The 20,516-nt window shown below is 40.4% G+C and overlaps 1 protein-coding gene across 1 annotated transcript in view; it reads right to left on the minus strand.

The window, feature by feature from the left end:
* Positions 1–2,098: 2,098 nt before the first annotated feature.
* DRAM1 (DNA damage regulated autophagy modulator 1) overlaps positions 2,099–20,516 on the minus strand; it is a 133,863-nt gene continuing 115,445 nt past the window's right edge. The window contains exons 4-9 of the mRNA XM_075860072.1: positions 19,939–20,006; positions 16,896–17,038; positions 12,829–13,006; positions 8,130–8,188; positions 6,734–6,826; positions 2,099–2,286 (exon numbers count right to left, since the gene is read on the minus strand). Coding sequence (XP_075716187.1) covers positions 2,242–2,286; positions 6,734–6,826; positions 8,130–8,188; positions 12,829–13,006; positions 16,896–17,038; positions 19,939–19,963 — 543 coding nt within the window. The 5' untranslated portion in view covers positions 19,964–20,006 and the 3' untranslated portion in view covers positions 2,099–2,241. The remainder of the gene's footprint in view (positions 2,287–6,733; positions 6,827–8,129; positions 8,189–12,828; positions 13,007–16,895; positions 17,039–19,938; positions 20,007–20,516) is intronic.

The raw sequence follows: 20,516 nt of genomic DNA on the forward strand, positions 1-20,516 counted from the left end.
TCCGGTGACAGAAAATTGATGGCCTATCCCCAGGATAGGCCATCAATATCTCATCGGTGGTGGTCTAACTCTTGACGATCAGCTGTTTGAAGGGGCCATGGCACTTAGGGCCAAGTTGACATAACGTATTGTCTTTATGTTTAGCGTGTATGTTGGGACAACTCCTGTTGTACACTCTAAACATGTCCATAAGGCTCCATTAGCCCAATGAAGAGCAAAAGAGGCTCCTTTTGGTCTCCATCGGGCTGGTATACATCAGTATACCTTTTTTTTTTTGTATGATGGAATAGCGTAGTAAACTACGCTATTCCATTTTGAGGGATCCCGCAAAAAATAACATACCGCGTGGTATACGTTTTTTGTAACATGGAATCCTATAGGTTCTGGATGCCACTGTATGACATCCATCACAGGCATATGTTAAACGTATACATCAGCAAGCTTCCAAAATCACTGTCCACATATGGACAGTGATGTCAGGAGCTTCCCAATGCCAGTGTCCCAGGGCAGAGCATCGAAAGGCTCTGCCTGCGGACTTTGACCCGGCGGAAGCTCCTAACATATATGAACAGTGACGTCAGGCACTTCTCCAGGCCCTTGCGCTGCTCTGGCCGGGCTCTCCGGCCTTGTAGCTTCTGACATAACTGTGCAAATATGGACAATGAAATCAGGACCTTCGCTGGGCACAGCACTTTAGGTAGCGCTCTGGAAAGGGGGTAATGGCGACGTATCCCACTGTATACCTTTTCAGTGGCATATGTTTCATCCTTCTGTTGGATGTATAAGTTGAGAGTCTTTACCCCGTATACCTCCGACGGAAGGCTATAATGTGACGTTAACAGGGCCTTACACTGCTCCATAATGTACAACGCTGACACATTCGTAGCGGCGGAGCACAGTATTACAGCTTCTTCCCATTCAAGTAGAATTGTAATCTATAGGAAGTGGAAGATTTAAAGAACGAGTGTCGCGAAAAAAATAATTCTTATATCAATTTGCCTTTAGTGTTTTATTAAAAAATGTTTTATTTATTTGTGTGTTTGTGTTTTACTTTTTTTTATCTTTGAACTTTTTCTTGTCTATGGGGGCTGCCATTTTTTTTTTAATCTCTGTATGTGTCGTTAATTAACGACACATACAGACATGGAATACGGCACATATAGCCCCATAGAGAATGCGAACGGGACCCGTTCCATTCACTATGCTGTACTCCGTCTGTGTGGGAACGGCGCATGTAAGATTACTACTTCCGGTGGCGGCTTCCGGACTTGTGTTCTAATGCAAGCACTTGGAGCGGAGGGAGCAGACGGAGCGGACGGACCGGAGGGAGCGGCGGCGGCAGGAGCAGGTAAGTTATTTCTGTGTATGTACGTGTTTTACTGTGTGTTTACTACTGTATGTAAACCTACTACACTGTGAGTTAGTTAAAAAAATGGCGACACAGTGTAGGAGGTTTGACCGTTCAATCCCCTCCTTTCTCCTGGCACTAGCCAGGATAAGGAAGGGGGGATTGTGTGAGCTCACTAGAGCGAGTGTGTTTTCTCAAATTTTGCAGCATAAAGCAATGCTTTACCACATGCCAATGCTGCAATTTTGGGAATTGCTCCATCTAGTGACCAGCACTGGGAAATGTTATAAATTAGAATCTAATTTATAATATTTCCTGACTCGTGAAAAAATTAAAAAAATTAGAACAATATTTAATCATTTAATCATTTAACTAAAAAAAATTAAAAAAAATTCTAGCGACACATTACCTTTAACTGAGACACTTACCATAACATAATGCATTTTAATGGTAGTGTAAACAGGACCTAAAACTATCACCTATCAACGCAAAAGAGGTCCGTAGTAAAATAATAGTAATAATACATAAGAATGCAGAATAATGAAATAGGAACACTGGAGTCACAATCAAATCTACAGTCAATCACTGAGGTCTCCAAAATATCAGAGACACAAAACTAAATTCAGGTAAAAGCCCGTAAATACAGACAATATAGTTTGATTATATTTAAAAATAAATTACTCAGAACACGGTTATATCAATTATTTATGAACAAATACAAAAAAAAATCCAGAAATATTGGACTGATATAATTTACTAAAACACATACAAAGTAAATTTATATCTCTGCAAACAAAGCAGATTGTGCAAACTGTGTATGGTTAATGCTCTTATTAACTTGTAAAGTCATTTTTTAATATTCCATCTTTCTGTACACTGGACTGGAGCAATTGTCAAAAATCATCATGGATTTCTGTAGAAATTGTAAAAGTAACAGCCTGCAAGAGAATAATAAATATAATCATTAGCACAATGCAGCATGTGAAACTTCTCATGAGAATCAGATGCAACATATAAATACACAAAATGGCTTTTATATATTGGACTGCATTTTAAAAATTCTGTTAATTTCAGGCTTAATTCACACTAATGAACATGTACGTCGATGTGCCCATAGACTTTAATGAGCAAATGTATGCCAAAAGGGTGTTCTTGTACACGTTAAAGAGGCTCTGTCACCACATTATAAGTGCCCTATCTCCTACATAAGGAGATCGGCGCTATAATGTAGGGGACAGCAGTGCTTTTTATTTAGAAAATCTATCTATTTTTACCACCTTATGAGCGATTTTTAGCTTTATGCTAATTAGTTTCTTAATGCCCAAGTGGGCGTGTTTTTACTTTAGACCAAGTGGGCGTTGTACAGAGGAGTGTATGACGCTGACCAATCAGCGTAATACACTTCTCTCCATTCATTTACATTACACTAGCGATATAGTTATATCGTTATGTGCAGCCTCATACACACACACACTAACTTTACTTCAGTGTCCTGATAATGAATACACATGACCATCCAGCCTGGACGTCATGTGTATTCAGAATCCTGACACTTCTGAATCTTTTCTGTGAGATTTCCAGCAAGGCAAACGTAATCTCGTTTGAAATGACAGTTTACATCGTAATCTAGCGAGATTATTCTTGCCTTGCTGTAAATCTCACAGAGATGCTACAGAAGTGACAGGAGTCTGAATACACATCACGTCCTGGCTGGAGGTAATGTATATTCATTGTCATGACACTGCAGTAATGTTATACTGTGTTTATGTGGCTGCACATAACGATATAGCTATATCGCTAGTGCTGTGTAAATGAACGGAGAGAAGTGTATGACGCTGATTGGTCAGCGTCATACACTCCTCTGTACAACGCCCACTTGGTCTAAAGTAAAAATATACGCCCACTTGGGCATTAAGAAACTCATTAGCATAAAGCTAAAAATCGCTCATAAAGTGGTACAAATTGATAATTTTTCTAAATAAAAAGCACTGCTGTCACCTACATTATAGCGCCGATCTCCTTATGTAGGAAATAGGGCACTTATAATGTGGTGACAGAGCCTCTTTAAGGGAACTTACTACAGTTCCCTTAACAGTCTTGCCGGAGTTGTAGAGACGGCGGAGTGGAGTGCAGAGCGGGACGGCTTCTTGTGGAAAGCCGCGACAGAGGAGAGAAGGAGATCGGCTCTAATTGAGCACGGCTCCTCTTGTGTGACGCCAATAAGAGAAGTGCGGGGACTGGTTCAGACTGCCTGCAGTCCTGGGACGGTCCCCGCGTCTGAGTGCGGCATCAGTGGGTTTAGAATAGTGAGGGGATTGGCTCAGATAGAGTATGATCCCTTCACTGTGTCTAAACTTAATGAGGGAAGCAGGCATCCGATCGGGTGTGTGTGGCCACACCTGTCACAGTGGCCGCATCGGTGTACAGACAAAGTGTGGCCGGAACAGAGGGGGAGGCTAACTCCAGTGGAGCATGGCCTCGTTGTAAGGCGGAATGCCAGAGAACAGAGGGTATGGACTGAGAGTAGTCCGGCCCTCTATTGTGATTGGTCGCGAGAGAAAAAGGGGAGGAGCTAGAGGGATGAGAGGAAAGAGCGGGAAGCATGAGGGAAGGCAGTTGAAGAGAGCTAGAGAGAGGGAGGATTTTTGTGAGGTGCATCAGAGAAGTAGACAAAAAGAAAGGTTGAGAAAAACTGGATATTAAAAGAAAGGAAAGTGAGTTAGACAAAACTGGTGTAAGTAAACACCAATATTGTATTCACAATTACAAAATAGTATCTCCTTAAGTACCTGTGGACAATATGACATATTTGTTCAATTCTGACAGACACCCACCATTTTCTATCCTGCGTTTTTCTACTCTAACAAAGCCATGTGTTCTTGGCGGATTATAGTTTACAAAACTGTAATTTATTCCCTGTGGATTATAAAATTAAAAAGCCATCTCTTCTTGGCGGATTACAGTTGACAAGAATATGATTTAGTCCTTGGATTGCAATTGTTGTAATTTATTTCTGTGTATAATAAATACCAAATTTGATCAACCCTGAAGGCACTACATTCTTTTAGCACATGTTTGGCCAGGATCCGACGGCCCGAACTGTAATAAAAAGCATTGTTTCCTTTTTTAATACAGCTATAAACATAAAAAAAATTGTATACTTCTTTTAATGGTAGTCTATGGCAGACATATTCAACTGTTTATACATATCTTAACTGTCTCGCCAAGCGGAAACTCTGAAAAGGTTTGAAAGATGCAGGTCCAACCGATCTCTAGAACAGGGCCCCCTGACCCATATCCTACCTTCAGGCACTGTTGCTGGGATCCAGCCACTGAGTTATGAGGTGGCCGGGTGTTTCGGAGACAGCCGAGCGCACTTTGCTAAGCTGTTTCTGGAACTCCCATAGAAGGAATGCGGGTTACGGAAACAGCGTAGTATAGCGAGTTGTAGTTAACCTTGGTACCATTTTAGGGTACATATGACTTTTTGATTACTTTTTATTTGGGAGATGAGATTATAAAAACAAAAGAGCAATTCTGCATTAACCGTGCAGGATAAATAATGTTTTCCTTTTATAATATGGGTTGTTAGAAATGCAACAATACCAATTATTTGTAGTTTAACCTCTTCCCGTTCCTTGACGTACTATTCCGTCATGGTAAGCACATAGTTCGCGCTCAATGATGGAATAGTACGTCGTGGGAGTAACGGCCATTTCAGCTGTCCTCCTGACACATACAGGAGCTGTGACAACTGCTGTCTCGCACAGCAGTTGCAGCAACTCTGTCAGCGGGGACCGATCGCGGTGTTCCAATAGCGACCGCAGCTTCTAAGGGGTTAAACCACCATCGACGACCCACTACATGACAGCGGGCGGCGATGGTTGCTATGGCAACCGGAGGCCTAACAATGGCCTCCGGCTATGCCATCTATGGAAGCCTAGTGGGTCCTGACAGAGTCAGGACCCACTATGCTTGCTGTCAGCGAGTAGCTGACAGCTCTAATACACTGCACTACGCATGTAGTGCAGTGTATTAGAATTGCGATCAGGGCCTCCTGCCCTCAAGTCCCCTAGTGGGACAAAATAAAAAAGTTAAAAAAAACTTGTGTAAAAATAAAAAAAATAAAAGTTTAATCCCCCTTTTTCCCTTATTAGTCCTTTATTATTAAATAAATAAACATATAAACTGTACATAATCTCCGCATCCATAACGGCATGAACTACAAAAGTATTTTGTTATTTATCCCGCACGGCGAACACTATAAAAGAAAATAATAATAAACCATACCAGAATCACTATTTTTTGGTCACTTAACCTCCCAAAAAATTGAATAAAAAGAGATCAAAAAGTCGCATGTACTATATGCACATCCTATGGGGCTGTCCGGCAGTTGTAAAATTGTGGGTAGCAATTTTTAAAGAAATTTCGGACAGTCAGGAAGTGGATATTCTCTTCTCTCCCCAATTAGTATTACTGGGAGATGTTCTGCTTTCAATGTACATAGAGATAGGAAAAATGGTGTACTAAAGTTATTGTTTATCGTCAAACTTCAGATCGTTAGAAAATGGATATCTAACACTCCTCTGGCTGTAGAAGCATGGATCCATAATGTGAAAACAATCATAAGATATGAAAAAATAAACAATAATAGTACCTCCTGGAGTAACCTTAAAAATTGCTACGGGGCCAATGGTAGTGATTCTATTCCTGTGTAATTTCTAGTAATTTTCAAGTAGTCTGATTCCATGGGGTGGATAAGGGTGGGTAAGGGTGGGGGGCTTTATTGGGGGGATGGGTGTCAAGTGTTGTAGTAAAAGATTTAAAAGTCATTTTGTATTATAAAGCGTGTATTGCAATATTATGTTTTCAAAGTGATTCTATTCCTGTAAAAATTTCACATTGTGTTGAATAAAAATTTGACAATTTAAAAAAAAGGCACATGTACCTAAAAATGGTACTGATTGAAACTACAGTTCGTTATGCAAAAAACAAGTCTTCACACCGCTTTCTTGATGGAAAAATAAAAAAGTTATGGCTCTTAGAATAAGGCAACACAAAAGGTAAATCATTTTTTTATAAAAAGTATTTTATTGCGCAAACGCCATAAGACATAAAAAAAACTATAAACATATGGTATCGCCGTAATCATATCACCCCGCAGAATAAAGTGAATATGTCATTTATAGCTCACGGTGAACGCTGTAAAAAACTAGGCACAAATAGTAAGTAAGAAGTAAATAAAGAAGTAAAATAAGTACTAAATAAAACAAAGTGACAAGTTAATTATCAGGAAAAAAAATTCTTTCATTAATCAATAGTAATTAACTCGCAAGGCATGATGTAATGTGAAATCTAAATAGATTCATCTTTATTGAGACCAACCTGAAAATCCTTTATGTAAGTCAAGAAGTAGGTAACAAATCCAAAAGCTACAATCCACTCACAAACTGCACTTGCCTGGTGATATGGAGAGGGCTGTATCCAGAGAGAGGGAATATACCACTTAGTAGTTATACAACATTATCAGAGAATAATCATTTACAGATACATTTAAGTCAAGAGTTTTTAAAACTTTGGATTGATTGTTTTTGTTTGTAAAAAAAAATAAAAATACTTTAGTGACATCACATCCATGTGGTCATAGATGCCATTTTTCTGTGATATTGCAATTTTGATTCCACTTTCAGTGATTTACCAAAGATCTACCTTCAAAGAAATTAAACATGCAGTAGATCAGTGTTCCCCAACCAGGGGCAAGAGAGCTACTTGTGACTCTTAAGCCCCCCTACATGTGGATCCCTATTGGCTGGCAACTCAAGATAGTGTTCTGCACAAGTGTTGCCAGGGAGATCATAGCACTCTATCACAATCAGCAGCTGCAAAAGCAAATAGGATTTTAGGGTGTATAAAAACCTGTCATTCAAATGTAATATTACCCCTCTATAAATCCCTTATAAGGCCACATCTTGAATATGCAATTTAGTTTTGGGAGCCAAATTGTAAAAAGGATATAGAGTTGGAAAGGGTTCAAAGGCGGGCAACAAGATTACTAAATAGAATAGGAGGTGGTTCTTACAATGAAAGGCTCAATAAAATTGGGCATGTTCAAGCATGGAAAAAAAAAGTCGCCTCAGAGGTGATCTTATTAACATGTATAAATATATTTGTGGGCAATACAAAGAACTAGCACAAAATCTAGTTTATCCAAAAACCTTAAATAGACCAGGGGGCATTCATTGCATGTGGAAGAAATAAGTTTCAGTCATCAACATATGAAAGGGTTCTTTACAGTTAGAGTAGTCAAACAATGAAATGTCCTACCACAAGAGGTAGTGATGGCAGATAATATGTCAGTATTTAAAAAGAGGCTAGATGTTTATTAACTGACAAATGGTATTGAGGGTTATAAATAATCAAGCAATGAATGACATATAATTGATCTGAGAAGGGTTAAACTTGATGGACCTGTGTCTTTTTTCAACATATTTAACTATGTAAGTTATTAGTAGAACCTGGTACCAGGGTCAAAACCTTACGGTAAGAGCCATTTCACTTAGTCATGATTTTAATAGATTTTTCTCTTTTAATATTCAGTGTGGTTCGATATCACTTGTCATAAGTAATAGTGGTTCATGGCCTACAAAAGAATGGGAATCACTGCAGTACATGATGATGTTGTCTCCTGTTTTTTTGATAGAAGAGAAAACTAATATATATAGATGGATACTGTTCAAAAGTAAACAAATTAAATGCATAAAATGTAAGTAACATGTCATACCTCTTCGCCAATTACACAGCGGTACATTTTCATACCATCCAATAAGCCACATATTATCACTGTTAGATGTACATGTTAAGGAATGTACTGATACTAGTAAAGGTACGTATATATGGTTACACTCCTTCCCCCTCGCCATGTTTGTTTTTTCTACCAATCAATGCGGTGTAATTTTTTTCCACATTCTTTTTATGTGTAACTCGAGCATAAAACCATTTGTACATTTTACAAGCGATACAGTTCTATATACAGCACCAGAACCAAGCTCAATACATATATACTGCACCAGAACGGAGCTCAATATATATACACAGTACCAGAACCGAGCTCAATACATATATACAGCACCAGAACAAAGCTCAATATATATATATATATATATATATATACAGTGAAGGAAATAAGTATTTGATCCCTTGCTGATTTTGTAAGTTTGCCCACTGTCAAAGACATGAACAGTCTAGAATTTTTAGGCTAGGTTAATTTTACTAGTGAGAGATAGATTATATTTTAAAAAAACCTGAAAATCACATTGTCAAAATTATATATATTTATTTGCATTGTGCACAGAGAAATAAGTATTTGATCCTCTACCAACCATTAAGAGTTCAGGCTCCTCCAGACCAGTTACACGCTCCAAATCAACTTGGTGCCTGCATTAAAGACAGCTGTCTTAAATGGTCACCTGTATAAAAGACTCCTGTCCACAGACTCAATTAATCAGTCTGACTCTAACCTCTACAACATGGGCAAGACCAAAGAGCTTTCTAAGGATGTCAGGGACAAGATCATAGACCTGCACAAGGCTGGAATGGGCTACAAAACCATAAGTAAGACGCTGGGTGAGAAGGAGACAACTGTTGGTGCAATAGTAAGAAAATGGAAGACATACAAAATGACTGTCAATCGACATCGATCTGGGGCTCCATGCAAAATCTCACCTCGTGGGGTATCCTTGATATTGAGAAAGGTGAGAGCTCAGCCGAAAACTACACGGGGGGAACTTGTTAATGATCTCAAGGCAGCTGGGACCACAGTCACCAAGAAAACCATTGGTAACACATTACGCCGTAATGGATTAAAATCCTGCAGTGCCTGCAAGGTCCCCCTGCTCAAGAAGGCACATGTACAGGCCCGTCTCGTTTGCAAATGAACATCTGGATGATTCTGAGAGTGATTGGGAGAAGGTGCTGTGGTCAGATGAGACTAAAATTGAGCTCTTTGGCATTAACTCAACTCGCCGTCTTTGGAGGAAGAGAAATGCTGCCTATGACCCAAAGAACACCGTCCCCACTGTCAAGCATGGAGGTGGAAACATTATGTTTTGGGGGTGTTTCTCTGCTAAGGGCACAGGACTACTTCACCGCATCAATGGGAGAATGGATGCAGCCATGTACCGTCAAATCCTGAGTGACAACCTCCTTCCCTCCACCAGGACATTAAAAATGGCTCGTGGCTGGGTCTTCCAGCACGATAATGACCCGAAACATACAGCCAAGGCAACAAAGGAGTGGCTCAAAAAGAAACACATTAAGGTCATGGAGTGGCCTAGCCAGTCTCCAGACCTTAATCCCATCGAAAACTTATGGAGGGAGCTGAAGATCTGAGTTGCCAAGCGACAGCCTCGAAATCTTAATGATTTACAGATGATCTGCAAAGAGGAGAGGGCCAAAATTCCATCTAACATGTGTGCAAACCTCATCATCAACTACAAAAAAACGTCTGACTGCTGTGCTTGCCAACAAGGGTTTTGCCACCAAGTATTAAGTCTTGTTTGCCAAAGGGATCAAATACTTATTTCTCTGTGCACAATGCAAATAAATATATATAATTTTGACAATGTGATTTTCTGATTTTTTTTAAATATAATCTATCTCTCACTGGTAAAATTAACCTAGCCTAAAAATTCTAGACTGTTCATGTCTTTGACAGTGGGCAAACTTACAAAATCAGCAAGGGATCAAATACTTATTTCCTTCACTGTATATACACACACATATATATATATATATATATATATATACACTGTATATATATATATATATATATGTGTGTATATATAAATATATATATATATATATATATATATATACATATATATATATATATGTTAGGTCCAGAATTATTTGGACAGTGACACAATCTTTATAATTTGGGCTCTGCATGCCACCACATTGGATTTGAAAAGAAACAACTGAAATGCAATTGAAGTGTAGACTTTCAGGTTCAATTCAAGGGGTTGAACAAAAATATCCTGTGATTTGTTTAGGAATTGCAACCATTTTTCTACACAACCTCCTCATTTCAGGGGCTCAAAAGTAATTGGACAAATTAACATTACCATAAATAAAATGTTTTTTTTTTTAAATACTTTGTAGAGAATCCTTTGCAGGCATTGACTGCTTGAAGTCTGGAACCCATGGACATCACCAAACGCTGGGTTTCCTCCTTTGTGATGCTTTGCCAAGCCTTTACTGCAGCTGTCTTCAGTTGTTGCTTGTTTATGGGTCTTTCTGCCTTAAGTTTTGTCTTAAGCAAGTGAAATGCATGGTCGATCGGGATGAGATCTGGTGATTGACTTGGCCATTGCAGAATATTCTACTTCTTTGCCTTAAAAAACTCCTGGGTTGCTTTCGCAGTATGTTTAGGGTCATTGTCCATCTGTACTGTGAAGCGACGTCCAATCATCCTTGCTGCATTTGGTTGAATCTGAGCAGAAAGTATATCCCAGAACACTTCAGAATTCATCCGGCTGCTTCTGTCTTCAGTTACATCATCAATAAACACTAGTGACCCAGTGCCTTTGGCAGCCATGCATGCCCATGCCACCACACTGCCTCCACCATGTTTTACAGAGGATGTGGTGTGCTTTGGATCATGAGCCATTCCAAGCCTTCTCCATACTTTCTTCCTCCCATCATTCTGGTACAAGTTGATCTTAGTTTCATCTGTCCAAAGAATGCTGATCCATAACTGGGCTGGCTTCTTTACATGTTGTTTGGCAAAGTCTAATCTGGCCTTTCTATTTTTTTTATATTTTCTATACCTTTTACGGGCTTAAGTGATGATGGATTAACGAGGGAATAGCCCATGCAGCCCATTAAATAGCTTTTGAGATAATTGTCCAATTACTTTAGGTCCCTTGAAAAAGAGGCTTCCTCAAAGTAGGATGTGAATACCCTCAAATTAAAACTGAGAATCTGCACAGTAAAACAAATAAAAAATAACCATTTTCCCCTAAAAGCAATGTAAAAAAAAAAAGGAAAATTAACATAACTGGTTAAATCGCAGTTTCCGTAATAGTCTGAACTAGTTAAATAAAGCATTATTTAACCCGCATGGTGAACGCTGTAAGAAAAAAAATGTTTTCGTTCACCTCATCTCCCACTAAAAATGGAATAAAAAAAGTGATCAAAAAGTCTCATGTACCCCAAAATTGTACCAAGAGAAACTACAGTTCGCCTCGCAAAAAATAAGCCTCCATACTGCTACTGACGAAAAAATAAAAAGGTTATGGCTTTCAGAATATGGCGACAAAACACAGTTTTATTTTTAACAATTAATTTTTTCCTTGTAAAAGTAGTAAAATATAAAAACAATATAAATTTGGTATCACCGTATTCAGATGGACCCGCAGAATGAACTAACATGTTGTCTTTACCGCATAATGAACACCAGAAAAATGAAACCCAAAAAACAATGGGCGATCGCTCTATTTTTCACATTCCACCCCACAAATATTTTTTTTTATAGTTTTCCATTACATTATATGGTACAATTAATGGTACAGTGAAAAACGACAACTTTTCACTGAAAAAACAAGCCCTCATACAGCTATAGCAATGGAAAATAAAAATGTTTATGACTTTTGGAAGGTGGGGAGCAAAAAGCGAAAATGAAAATCTGAAAAATGGCTGCTATCAATACAGCAGTGATAAATTCAATTTTTTTAATATATATATATATATATATATATATATATATATATATATATATACACACACATTCATACTAAACAATTTATAATATAACTATAATTGTGAAGTGCGCAATATTTTGGTAAGGGGGGTTGACAGGTACGGTTTTGCATACACAGTGGACACATACAAATCTATGTACACGCCCTTAAAAGACCTAGTTAGGTCTGTCATTAATAGCCCTTTAATAGTGCTATCACATAACAATAGGGCCCACAGAGTGCAACCCATACACCACAATGCCAACAGAGTGCCCTCTATAAACAATAGTGCTAGCAAAGTGTAGTGGTATTATCTGTGGTGCTCTAGGGCAGTAATAGGGTTAAATAGTATATTCCACGTGGCCTACCATGAAGAAGTGGTTAGTGTCACTGTCATTTTGTTTTCTTTTATTTAATTAGATCCATAAATGTGTGTTAATAGATAGATAGATAGATAGATAGATAGATAGATAGATAGATAGATAGATAGATAGATAGATAGATAGATAGATAGATAGATAGATAAGAAAAATGTAATATCTATAGAGACACAAGAATTATACAATTATAACAGTGTTAACTATATACATAAAGTCTGCAGGAACAAAAGAGTATAGTACAATTTCTCAATATGAAATACGTGAATATATATATATATATATATATATATATATATATATATATATATATATATATATACACATATACGCACACAATAAGAAAATAGTAGAAAAAGGATACTAGGAAATAAAGCAATTATCGATATCACAGAAATGGTCATTCGTACAAAGCAAGTTCCCTTTTTGTTCCACTGTGGGCAGGCTTTGCAGGTGATAATGGATTGAAGAAATATATATGCAACCCCACAGATGAATGTGATGAGGGCTCCCACATCATGCACTGTTGTGACAGAGGTCTCCTGTAAGACAACATACAGGTTAACTTTTAAGCAAAGTTATTAAATGATTGCCCCATCAGAAGACCACAGTATCCTATGGGAAACCCAGGTTCCCATGCAGTAATGAGACACAGCGACAGTAAAAGGTTCAGCAAAGGGCAACCTCTCGATCACTTCCTGCTGTGGTTTATCACTTTTGTGGTTATTGCACAAACAACCAATCAGTCTCATTCATCATATGACTTGTGTTGTCATGAAAACAGCACAATTTACAATGCAGTGAAAAGCAGAAATATATATATTTTCTCTAGAGCTGAAGGCTTTCCACGGGTGGGCCTGAAGAAAGTGAAGGCGAAAGTATAAATGCAATATAAAAGCATATTTATGTTGGAATAGCACAGTTTTTTAGGTTGTGGCTAGAAATTTAGGGTATGTTCACACAGAGGAAATTTGCAGCAGAATCCGCAAAATACCGCCTCCCATTCCTTTTTCCTTTCAATGGGAATTGGACGCTTCTTTTTCCCGTTAGTTGATTTTTTCAGGGAAAAAGAAGCGTACTTCTCGATCTTGAGGTGTATTCCGCCCGTACCTCCCATTCAAGTCAATGGGAGGGAGGAGTCTTCCTGCCGACGGCAGGACTTGCTCCACAGCGGATTTTGTGACGGGACCCGCCACACAAAATCCACCGCGTGTACAGGGCCTACTGTAAAGCATGTGTTCTCCATTTTACAAATTCTGTATACATAAAATCTTCAGAAACAGATGCAACGTATTTACAGAGTTAGGCCCCATGCACACGAACGTGTTTTTGCGGCCGCAATTCCCCGGAAAATCCACGGGAGAATTGCGGCCCCATTCTTTTCTATGGGGCCATGCACACGACCGTAGTTTTTACGGTCCGTGCATGGCCCGGGAACCCGCACCGCAGAAAGAACGGGCATGTCCTATTACGGACATCTTCTGCGGTCCGGGCTCATTGAAAACAATGACGGCAGCCTTGTGCATGTCGTACGATTTGCGGGCGGCCCGCGGCTGACAGTCCGCTGACAGTCCGCAGCCGCCCGACCCGAAAATCACGGCCGTGCACATGGCTACGGTCGTGTTCATGAGGCCTAACAACTTTCATCACTTACCTTGTACTGATCCTAAAGGGGGCTTTACACTGGGCGATTATCGTGCAGACGAGAGTTTTTTAGAACGCTCCTTACCGATAATTTCCCTGTGTAAAAAGGGCAGCGATCAGAAGATGAAAGTGCAAACGCTTGATCATCTGCTGGTCGTAACGTTTTAAAAAAGTTAAATATTATCGTTGTTGGCAGCACGCTGGCCACATGATAATAATGTATGGGGACGAGCGATAGGAGTAACGACTGCTCATCCCCATCCATAGCTCCGTGTGACAGGTCCAAACTAGCGTTTCGTTGAGCGAAGCTCGCTGCACCAGCCTATTGTCGGCCTTGATCATTTCCAAGATTTGTATTCACAGTTTTCATTGGACACCTTCAACAAATATTCCTTTTAATTCATTTTTTTTAATTGTCTAGTAGAGATAAGCGAATTATCTCGACTGTTTTATCAATTTAACTGATATGCCATTCCTCAGAATTGCAAGTAAATAGACTTAAAGAATTGATGTGTCTATTATTTTCTTAAATTCGCCAAAAGTGAATCGGAAAACTGACAAATCTATTTATTAATACATCCTTTGTGGATTGTCTAATTGCCAAAAATATTCGCTTATCTCTACAGTCTTGTAATAAATAATTTATTAATGACTGAAAATAAACACAAACCAGCTACGTAAAGCCCTGTACACACTGCATTTTGGTATCTGTTTCAACGTATACATTGGGCAAATTTCCCGATGTATACGCTATACGGAGGCTGTGATAATTCAATACAGTGGCATCCGTCACACATTGACTATAATGGTATTCGTTTAAGGTATATATCGTGAACTCTCTTGACTGTTAATGACATATACATTAAACGAGTAGCATTGTAGCCTATGGGTGACGATGCCACGGTTAGGCATCCGTCACTGCCTCCGTTTAACAGATACGTCAGAGAGCTCCAGTGATGTGACTGTCCATATATGGATAGTTATCATTGGAGCTTCCCTGTCAGACCCAGTCCCCTGCACTAGCCGGTAGCTTCAATATGCACAATTACATCACTGAAGGTATCCAAGGGAAGCTTATCTTAAATCAGGGAAGCTATGTCACCGAGCTTCCCTGGAATAGCCTCAGCAACTTAAAGAGAATCTGTCACTAGTTTTGTAATTCCCTATCTCCTAGCTAATCTAATAGGTGCTGTCACACTGATAATAGCTTTTTTTTGTCAACACCAGTGATTCTCCTGAGGTGGAGCTACATCACAGCCACTGGCTCTGTCCTATCAGTATGAAGCTGCTTCACACAGTGTGAGAGACTGAGGCCGGAGGGAAGGGGGATCACTTAAAACAGCTATATCTCGGGCTGGGGACCACCTAGAACAGTGGTTCCGGTGTCATATGAAAGATGAGATTCTAATCGAAACAACCGGAAGTATCACCAGCTGAAAATAAAGTTGGGAATGGAAGCTGTATACTATATGATCATGTTGTGTTGTGGGGTGGAAAGAGGAGAACTGTATGACGCTGATAGGACAGCGTCATACAGAAAACATTACACCACCCAGAGTGAAAAGAAAGAATAACCTCCTATATGGCAAGCATAGCTAAATTAGCATATTTAGAAAAATGCTCATAACTTTGCAAATATTAAAAATGTTTGCAAAAAAATTACACTGTAGTTATCAGCATCAGAGTGCTTATTAGATTAGTTAGGAGATAGGGCATTAATAAACTAGTGACAGATCCCCTTTAACTGTCCCTATTTGAACAATTACGTTACTGGGATTACCCCAGGAAATCTTTAGTGACGTAACTGACAGCTCTATAAATGGACAGCTACGTTGCTGGGGCTACCCCAGGGAAGCTCCAGTGATGTAGCTACTCCTGCATGAGGATAAGCAGGAGGGGGACTATGGCTGCTTTGAAGAAAATTTTTAAGGGGGATCGTCGGGCGAGCTTTGATACTGCTTACACATGACAGCGCTTTGAGGGGAAGCACAGGGGAAATGATACAGGAAGGGTGCTGGTATACGGTCACCCGACACAGCTCACCAGGATCCCGTCACCCAATGTTTCTACTACTGCTGATGCCCTTTTAGTGACAGCGTCCCTCCCTCCCTCTGTTCTTTGAGAGCAGTGTCGGGTGGCGAAATCTCAGCACCCTCCCTCTGTCCTGGATCGGGATCATTCTCTTTATGATGGGTTAACATTCACCCGGGAAGCTCCAGTGATTACTGTCCATAATGGTTATGTCACTGGAGCTTCCCGACATACGTTCAATGGAGGCCTGTGACGGTTGCCATACAGTGGTATCCGCAACCCATAGCCTATTACTTTAAACTTAAACGTTTCATACTGGATGCCTCTAGATAGAATAGCATAGTTGACTAAGCTATTCTATCCAGCCAGAAATTGTATACCTGACGGAGGCAAATGGGACACTGATATAATGGGAGCCTATATGTACATTTGACGTATGCACCGGCAGATTTCCCAACTCATAAGTCAATTGTACAGTGAAAACGCAGTGTGAACAGTTGTAAGCTTTACTTGATAACTATGATTTCTTTATCCACATACTCTACACTGTAAAACACATTGGCGAAAATGTATTAAAACTACTGCAAAGGAAAGGTGGAGGAGTTGCCCACAGCTGCTTCTTTTTTGCTTTCAGGGAAAAGGAAAATGAGAGCTGGAATCAGATTGGTTGCTATGGGGGATTCCAATCATTTTAATAAATTTCCCACATTGTAATATACTGAGTATTGATTACCAGATTTTCAGCGACTAACCCACCTGAAAAGAAGCCACAATGCCCATCCCAATGCAGCCAAGTACTCCAATTAGCAATGATATCAAGTTGAGCCAGTAACTCAGAAAGAAGATTCTTAAATTTTGAGTCTGGATTATTTTATACCTTACATACATTGTAGCAGCACCTGATGTGACAGAAACACAAGTTTAAATTATACTTTCATATCTTATTATATTTGTTCAGTAGGTTAAACATGTATTACTCAAAATATATTATTTAGTGCTACACTGTGTAATACCTAGAGCAGAACCTGGGGGAGTGGTGCATGACAGAAGGATCTCCTTTTTCGTGTTCTTTAAATCACTTTGTCAAATACCACCCCTTCTGGCCTTGCTTTAGGAACAGCACTATGGTATCCATACAATTGTCTAACAGAAACATTTTCCTTGTTTTACATCTAGAATGCTCATATTGAAGCCAATAAATGTGTGCACATTGGGGCAGATTTACTATTCAATATGTGCCAGAATTCTGGCGTACATCCTGTGCGCCACGTTTATTAAAAGGGTTTTCCAGTTAGCAGAAATTGAAGGATATCCTGAGGATAGGCCATCAATATCTGATCAATGGGGGTCAGACTCTTTGCACCCCGCAATCACCCCGCAAGCAGCGCTTCCCCTTGACTTCCTTACCTGCTCCACAATGTGAATCGCCGCTAAAAGTGCGTCAGTGATTCAAAGAACAAGCAGTGACGGGAAGCAACACTTGCATGGGAAATGCTGCCTCTTCAAAACAGCTGATCGGTGGGGTTGCTGAGAGTTGAACCCCACCAATCAGATATTGATAGCATATTCTGAGGATAGACCATCAATTTATTCTAACTGGAAAAAACGTTTAACTGCTTTAGACAATTTTTACTATACGCATGTGACAAGGAGCGATAAAGCGATAAAAGGGTGTGGCCTACCGGAAAGTAGGCGTGCCTTAAAATGTGGCACTATGCGCCAAAAATACGCCAACATTTTGGTGCAAAAAAAGTGGCGTAAACTAATCCAACTAATAGGTGGTATAAGGAAGATAAAAGTGCCTAGAATGTCTAGCAAGATGCACCAAATTTATTATACAGCGTGCACCACTTTGATAAATTCGGCGCATCTTCTGACTGCCTGGTCTATTTTTACGCTGTCTAAATCTTAAGACAGTAAAGTACTAACACAGTGGGCTCCTACTTTCTTGTTACATCTATGATTAGTTTTAAGAAATTTATATATATATACATGTCTTTTGTAGGACACACTGTAGGTTGGATTTTTTTTGGGGGGTTGGGGCTGCATGGCGTTACCTACAGGGGGGGGGGGCTGTATGGCGTTACCTACAGGGGGGCTGTATGGCGTTACCTACAGGGGGGCTGTATGGCGTTCTCTACAGTGGGGGCTGTATGGCGTTACCTACAGGGAGGCTGTATGGCGTTACCTACAGGGGGGCTGTATGGCGTTACCTACAGGGGGGGCTGGATGGCGTTATCTACAGGGGGCTGTATGGCGTTATCTACAGAGGGGGCTGTATGGCGTTCTCTACAGGGGGGGCTGTATGGCGTTATCTACAGAGGGGGCTGTATGGCGTTCTCTACAGTGGGAGCTGTATGGCGTTATCTACAGAGGGGGCTGTATGGCGCTAACGCCATACAGCCCCCACTGTAGAGAACGCCATACAGCCCCCAATTTAGAGAACGCCATACAGCCCCCCTGTAGGTAACGCCATACAGCCCCCCCTGTAGGTAACGCCATACAGCCCCCACTGTAGGTAACGCCATACAGCCCCCCTGTAGGTAACGCCATACAGCCCCCCTGTAGGTAACGCCATACTGCCCCCCTGTAGGTAACGCCATACAGCCCCCCTGTAGGTAACTCCATACAGCCCCCTGTAGGTAACGCCATACAGCCCCCCCCTGTAGGTAACGCCATGCAGCCCCAACCCCCCCCAAAAATCCAACCTACAGTGTGTCCTACAAAAGACATGTATCCCCTATCCACAGGATAGGGGATACATGTGTGATCGCTGGCAGCGATAGGGAGAACGGGGGACTGAAAGTCCACCGAAGTTCTCCATGATTAACCTCGGACTTCCGGCGTCTGCGCAGCTCAATAAAAATGAAAGGAGCGCTGGTCACGCATGCGCACAAGCGCGACCGGCACTCCATTCATTTCTACGGAGCTGCCGACACAGACCCCGGAAGTCCGAGGTTTGTGATGGAGAACTTCAGGGGACTTTCAGTCCCCCGTTCTCCCTATCAATGCCAGTGATCACACATGTATCCCCTGGATAGGGGATACATGTCTTTTGTTTAATGGCAGAGCGGGGAGATACCTCCCTGCTCTGCCGTAGTGTTCAGTGGCGTCGCGCTGTAGCAGCCATAGCGGCTGCTAGCGGAGCCTCCGGCCATGGTGGGGGCCCCGTGCCGACGGGCGACACCTGGCCCCTCATGCCGCGGGCCCCGTAGCAGCCGCTACGGCTGTTACGGCGGTAGTTACGCCACTGGCTACTATAAAATCAAACTTTTATATTGATTTGTATTTTCACTAACAATAATGTTCAATGTGAAGGTTAACCTGTAGACATTTTCTGATGTGTCAATGAGAAATGCTATGAGGTCCAATGATCTCCCGACTAAAGGGTTAATGGCTACCCCCCCCCCCACACACACACATTGCCAGGTGACATATTTTGAACGGTCATTAAATGTCTATTGATAAACTTTCACTTTAAAGAGGACCTGCCGGTAAAAACTTGCATTTCCAATAATATAACAAATCTGGAGCATCTTTTGTTAGAACGTTGCGTTAGTCTCTTCCTCTCTTATTCCTCCTAGAAATACATGAATAAATTGACAATCAGTGCTGACCGTGTCAAACTATGTAGGAGGGATATGGTAGCACCCAGGAGCAATAGCAGAGGAATGGCACAGTGCAAAGCTCTAAGAAAAAAAGCTGCAGAATTGTTATTTCATTGGGAATACAAGTATTTACTAAAACAGACATTTAAGGCGAAAAAGTTATATAAGATATTTTAACAAGAGGCACTTACCTAACATGGCAGTAATACTGATCATAAATCCAAAAAGTCCACTTTCTGGAATGCATGTGCCAGTATCACTAGATAAGAAACAAAGGTATACAAATTGAGAATGTAAACTGTCTTCACAATGCAACAATGCCCACAGTTAATTTGTAGGGTACAGTTTGACTTTTCAGAAAATATTTGGCAGCAGTTTATATTAGATATTCCCCAAAATATTATTAGTATCTGCATTATTCTTGATATGTGGGTGACTGGTCTGAAAATACAGCAGGGTTGTCTAGGAATTTTCCAATTACCCTCCGCTACCATGTTTCCTGTCAGCAGACTACGAACTGATCTTAAGCCAGTCTTTAGCTGGGATCCCATCCACAAACTGCAGATAGGTTGTAAAGATAATTAGCAGGATTTTTGGATTGATTCCACATCTAGCAGGAATCATTTTCAGAATCCCATAATATTAGGGAATTGTTATTTAGGGCTCATATACATAGTAGTACTGCAGATCCATAAAACAACACACATAGCTTGCTATGGGCCCATTCTGTACTTCCGCATGTACCTGATTTATTTACGGAGGCATACAG

The sequence above is a fragment of the Rhinoderma darwinii genome, chromosome 3 (genome assembly GCF_050947455.1).
Source record: "Rhinoderma darwinii isolate aRhiDar2 chromosome 3, aRhiDar2.hap1, whole genome shotgun sequence".
NCBI classification, from domain to species: Eukaryota; Metazoa; Chordata; class Amphibia; order Anura; family Rhinodermatidae; genus Rhinoderma; species Rhinoderma darwinii.